The sequence below is a fragment of the Prinia subflava genome, chromosome 1, assembly GCF_021018805.1.
Source record: "Prinia subflava isolate CZ2003 ecotype Zambia chromosome 1, Cam_Psub_1.2, whole genome shotgun sequence".
NCBI lineage: Eukaryota > Metazoa > Chordata > Aves > Passeriformes > Cisticolidae > Prinia > Prinia subflava.
Genome location: NC_086247.1, coordinates 20,444,785 through 20,450,450, shown reverse-complemented (window position 1 = coordinate 20,450,450; position 5,666 = coordinate 20,444,785). Strand labels below are relative to the sequence as shown.

At 53.4% G+C, this 5,666-nt stretch overlaps 1 protein-coding gene across 1 annotated transcript; it reads right to left on the bottom strand.

Moving 5' to 3' along the window:
- Positions 1-216: 216 nt before the first annotated feature.
- Positions 217-5,458, bottom strand: KLF10 (KLF transcription factor 10). The gene is made up of 4 exons (XM_063389893.1): positions 5,342-5,458; positions 3,556-3,792; positions 2,582-3,455; positions 217-1,699 (listed from the first exon to the last, which is right to left on the bottom strand). Exons 2-4 carry the CDS (start codon positions 3,781-3,783, stop codon positions 1,440-1,442), a joined length of 1,362 nt encoding a protein of 453 aa, XP_063245963.1. The 5' UTR covers positions 3,784-3,792; positions 5,342-5,458; the 3' UTR covers positions 217-1,439.
- Positions 5,459-5,666: the final 208 nt, after the last annotated feature.

Genomic DNA, 5,666 nt, shown 5'->3' with positions numbered 1-5,666 from the left:
AGGGGGATGAAGAACTGGGACAAAAAACCCAAAACCCAACCAAAATAGAGTAGTAAGCACAGACTTGAAATTCCACTCCGCTGGGTTTTATAGGGCTTATAAAATATTAAAAACTTAAGAAACAGTGTTCCACTAGTCAGGACAATTTTATTTCGAGGTCATTTTCCTTACAAAGGGATAAGTTCCACTATGAATTTAAAAAAAAAGAGGTCGATAGTAAAGAAAATTGGTTTATTGTAAACAAAGTATAAAGTACAACATAAGAAATGTGCAAATCTTTAAAGTAGTCACAAAAAGCAGGTCTAATACACTATTTTCAAACCATTCACTTTCTGATATGTGTCCTCAACATAATATGATAAAATACAAATAGTGAAGATTGATGCATTGTCACAAAAGCTGGTTTAAATTCTAGGCCGGTGTCTTTGCTGCCTTGTTTTCCTCTTTGAATCACAACTTTCTAATTTAATACAATACATAATATATCCATTTCAATTTTAGCATAAACCGCCTTTCAAAGAGTAACACAATCGAGAAGCCTAAGATCCTTGGTTTTCTTCTTTAATCAGCCAGAGTAGTTTGCAGTTACCAAGTTTGTCTGCAAGATGCCCCGTTATCCACTCATGACAAGTGCAGTGAGAAGGTGGAAAGGAAACCATAAGCAACACAAAAGCAGAAACATCATGCGATGCCCAGGCATAACCAGCTGTAACAATCACAAAGCTTGCCAAAGCAGCTGGGAAAACATTACAAAGCTGATAAGGATTCAGAAACGTTCCTGCCCTTTGACTGCCCATGCAGTGCCCCTGCATGCCCATCCCACGCCCCTCTGGACACAGCAGTGTAGAGCTGGGTGTGTTAACCACCCCATGCAGAAGGAGATGCCTAAAATCTCCAGGAGTCTGGCACCAAATCATCGATTATGATGGGCTGGAGAACGGTTAGGAGAAAAAATTCCTACCAAAGGTGGCAGAAGTAGCAAAACTGACTTAGATTATCTTACGCAGGTGGGTTCTGAGCTTTCAAGCCTGTGCCTGTCTATTGCTGCTGTCTTTGTCTGCACCTACTGAAGGACAACTGACCACTAAAATTGGAGTTGGTCTCAGGCGTGAGCAACAACCCTTCAGGAACACTTGCATGGACTGGACCTAGAGCATACACAAGTGATTTGCAAAATTCAAAACTGGCACAGTGTGGCTGCTCTGCTCTAGAGCCTTCCCTTTCTTTCTCTCCTCACCAGTGCAAAAGACACCTGCTACTCCAGTCAGCCACTGGTTCTCCCAGCAACGTCTTTTGTGACTGAGTGCAGGCTGCCTTTGCCTCTCTGTACTGCTGTCAGCAGCCAGTGCAGGAGAACCACAGACCCGGAGAAAAAGCCTTTTTCAGCCGGCCTATCCCAGCAACAACAGTTAATTCCACTGTCTTCAGAGCGAGTCCCCTCACTGGGCGGTGGCAGACGCTGGCGGCACGGCAACATCATTGAGCTTGCTCACTTCCATCTGCCAGTTCGGTAACTTCTTTGCCGACAAGTGGCGCCGCGCGTGCTTTGTGAGGTGGTCGCTGCGCATGAAGCGCCGCTCGCACATCGGGCAGGCAAACTTCTTCTCGCCGGTGTGCGTTCTGCGGTGGCGGGACAGTTCATCGGACCGGGCAAACCTCCTCTCACAGCCCTTCCAGCTGCAGCTGAACGGCTTCTCTCCTACACAGGAAGAAACCACAAAGGGAAAAACCCAGTGAGTCCTGAGCAAGAAACACTGCTGCCTTAACTGGACGGATTTGACTTCATTGGCAGGAAAGTTTCTATTATGGCACCTGAGCCAAAAATCTATGTAAGCATTATACACACAGAATGTGGAAAATTTTATATATACTAATATTTAAACATGAAGACTCACTATCCCCAAGGCTAAATAGTATGGGAAAGGGTTAAAGGTTAAAAATTCTCTGGAACCAAATTGTTTGAAATGCTCTTCACATCTCAAGACAGCTGATTTTAACACTCAGCTCCGTGTAAACTGCAGATAATGATGACTCAGCATGCCCAAAACTCCCCTCTGAAGTGCAGCCTGCAATGGTGTTTTATGTAACCGAGCTCTAGTACTGCACTGTGAGCCTGGGTGAAAATACATGGAACTCTTTCTGCTACTGCAGTTAAGGGCTGAGGCTAGAGAAGATACTCTAGAATAACCAAGGCAGGAATAGTTTGGAGTGGATTCTCACATCCTCTCATAAAACAATCTCCAAGTTTTCCCACTACCTGAGGAGAAGTCTAATATGGCATCTTTAACTCTGGAAAGCGTGGCTCCTTGCTGGGCAAGGCCTTGCTTCCACAGATGCATTACCGAACACCTTCTGCCACAAAGTGAGTCCAGCACAAACAAACTGCTGAGTCAACTTCCCCTCGGGGAGACTTCCTGTCAGAGATTAGGCAGCATTATAATGCATGCTGGCAAAGTAAAGTATTTCACTGCTGGCCCACAATTTGTTCCATGAACAGATCCGGTAATTGCTACAACTATAACAAGCTGTACATACAACCACAGTTTTCTACATTAGATTTTAACATGTAGCAGCAACCAACCTGTGTGTGTTCTGACATGAGCCTTCAAATGGGAGCTCTTGAAGTACGTTTTCCCACATCCTGGGTAGCCGCAAATGTGACTTCTTATTCTTGAAGAATCAGCCTGAGGAGTGGTTTTTGCTGTAGAAGGTACAAAACCAGGAGCGGGGGCAATGGGAGAGAGTCTCGTGCCATTTGGACTAACAATGGGAGCCTTTGTGCCCTGCACAACCGGCTGGGGCACAACAAACATGACAGCACCCTTGGGAACCTGGGTGCCCATGAAGACCATGGGCTGGCAGAGAGCTGGCTGCTGGCTTGGCGTGGTGCTGGGCACCACAGCTGTCACAACGTTGTTTGTGGGCAGTGGGACCATCTGGCAAATCACTGGCACAGAGGGGGCTCCGCTGCCTTGGGCAGGGGACAGCGGTGCTGCCACTGCTGGCTGCCCTGCTGGTTCAGGGACAGGCTCCTCCTTAGTCACCAAGGGCTTTGTCAAGGGCACAGGACCAACAGCTGGTTCTGCAGTTCTTCCTTCTGGCATGGACAGTTCACTGGTATCAGCACTGGCTCCACTCAGTGCCACGGCAGAGCACACAGAGTGCTCTTCTTTGGCGTTCCGTTTCCTATTTGTTTCCTTTGAAGCGCTGTCCTGGTATTTGAGCACGCTGGCTGTTCTCACAGGGCAGGTTTTGTGATCGCAGAGCTGCGCGTCAGCCGTGTGGCGGATTACACTGGTCACTCGAGCTTTCAGAGGCCTGGCTGCAGGAGACTTCTCCGCTTCTCTCCGAGCTGTGGCCACAGGAGGCTTGGCAACCTCGGCCAGCGCCTTGCCGAGCGGGTGGATCACCTGCGACATCTCGAAGTCGGAGGGGCTGTAGGGAGGGGTCAGGCACTGTGCAAGAGAGAGCCACAGCAAGTGGGAGTCAGTACCAGGACATCATCACACTAATTGTTAAAAACAAGCACACACACACACGAATTGGAAAACTTACAAATGCTGGTATGGCATTAAAGTCCGCTGCTCCAGGAAGCAAAGCCTCGTCACTTTCTTCTGACATGTCAGACGCAGGAGTTATAGGTCTCATTTCTGCATGTTTCTTGAAGTCCGATTTCCAGTTGCAACTCATAGAAATAAGGGCTTCTACAGCCTCAAAATCACTTTTTTCAGGTGTATTGTTCCAGAAACACCTCGTATCTCTCTGGTTTTCAGTCGTCTCCATTTCTTACTCCTGTTTTTGTCAGAGAAAAAAAAGGAAACTTTAAACCTGATGCTAAGTTTGAGTATTTTGCAGCTGCCTGTAAGAAGGCATCCTTAGAAACAAACAGGGCAACCTGTGCAAGATAAATACACTTGACGTACCTGTATTTTCCTGCCTTCTTTCTTATTTATGTAATATTTTTATGAATTTGTTAGTGAGGAAATCTGGCCATCAGATGAAAATAAGTAATTATACTTGAGACAAAAGAACTACTCTGGATATAAAGTACGTTAAAGTTATTCCACACTGCACGACCTATATCTGAGAACTTAAGAAAAATCTTCACACCCTGCAAAATAAGTGAATCAAAACTTCCTCCGTCATCCCACTCTCCTTCTATTTTTGCTTTGGACACACACAGCCCTCAGCATTGTGCTTATTTTGGCACATGAGAAAGGACCACTTTGGGGCTGATTCACATTTTCTTCGAAAGGTATTAGCAACAAAAAATGTTCTAGAAAATACTCAGACGGTCTCTCTCACACACACGTACATACACGGGAAATCACCTGCTTGGAGAACGGAGATATACACACACACACACCCCTATGTGCCCCGCCACACCTCTGGCTGGGTATTCCCTGCCCGGCCCTCACGCAGGGCTGTGGGCGGGGCTCAGGCGCGGCCCCGCCCCGCCTCTTGGGCGCGCGCCACCCTCACCTCAGCGCACCCCGCCGGCCGCCCCCGCGCGCACCGCCCCCGCCCTCTCCTATTGGTTCGCGGGGAGCCGCGCCGGGCGCCCATTGGCCCGCTCGGGGCAGGGCGCGGCGCGGGGCGGGGCACATGAACAAAGCGTGATCGGGCGCCGCCGCGCGCCGACCTTTCCCCCAGTTCCCCGCGCGGCGCCCCCGCCTCCGGCGCGCGGCGGCGGCCGGCTGTGAGGGCGGGCGGGGGAAGGAGCCCGGGCGGGAGGAGCCGTCACAGCGCGGCGGGGGCCGGGCTGGGGTCAGCGCCGCCACACCCGACGCCTACCGCCGCGGGGGAAGGGAAGAGAAGCGAAGCGGCGACCCTGCGGGAAGCGCGTTACGGGGGCGGCGGCCGGCTCTTCGTGCAGCGCCGCTCCGCTTCCCTGCCGCCGCGCCGCCCACCCCGCGTGGCGCCGGGATCCCCCTGGCTTTCTCCTCCTCCCTCACCGCTGCCACCTGGTACATGCAGCTGCCGAGGCCAGCGCCCGCACCCGGTTAGGCACTCAGGCATGAGAGGCTGCACGGCGCCGGACGGGCGCTGCCAACAGGTTCTCGGCGGCTTCCCTCCCTCTTCCCTCCTTCCTTCCTTTCCTCGCCGGCTTGCCCCGCGGAGGGCTCTCCACGCGGGCGGCTCTCCTACACCCCACTCCAGCAGCTCCAGTCCCCCACCGCGACTCATTCCTCCAGCCGCCGCCCCAGCCCGATCTCCTGCCCGCGGTCCCTCCTATCGTGGGTCGCGCCCGCACGTGCCCTGGGGATCCCCGTGCCGCACCACCCCCGGGGACTCCCTCGGTCCCAGCCGTCCCGACCCCCGGGATGTGCGGGTCGCTCACCGGAGGAGCCGAGCCTGCCTCGAGGTGCCGCCGCCGCTCTCCCGGTTTTCCTCTTTTTGTTCGCCGCTCCCCACTCGGGCGGCGGCGCCCCCGGGCCCGCGCGCGGGGGGGTGGGCGGGGCCCCGGCCGCCCGCCGGCCAATCGCCGGCAAAGGTGTGTGGGGCGGCGGCCAATGGGCGCCGGGCCGCCGCGCGTGATCGGCGGCCGCGCGGCGGCGTGGCCGGAGTGTCAGCGCGGCGTGTCCCCGCCGGCGGCTGAGTCAGGGCGGCCGCCCCCGCCCCCCCTGCCGTGCCCTTCCCTTCCCTCCCCGGCATCCGTGTGGGAG

Excerpts from the sequence above, each read along its gene's own strand:
- KLF10 (XM_063389893.1), bottom strand. The coding sequence starts at position 3,783 with ATGGAGACGACTGAAAACCAGAGAGATACGAGGTGTTTCTGGAACAAT. Across the intron at positions 3,456-3,555 it reads TTAATGCCATACCAGCATTT|TGCCTGACCCCTCCCTACAG; the intron begins GTAAGTTTTCCA and ends TCTCTTGCACAG. Across the intron at positions 1,700-2,581 it reads TCATGTCAGAACACACACAG|GAGAGAAGCCGTTCAGCTGC; the intron begins GTTGGTTGCTGC and ends CTTCCTGTGTAG.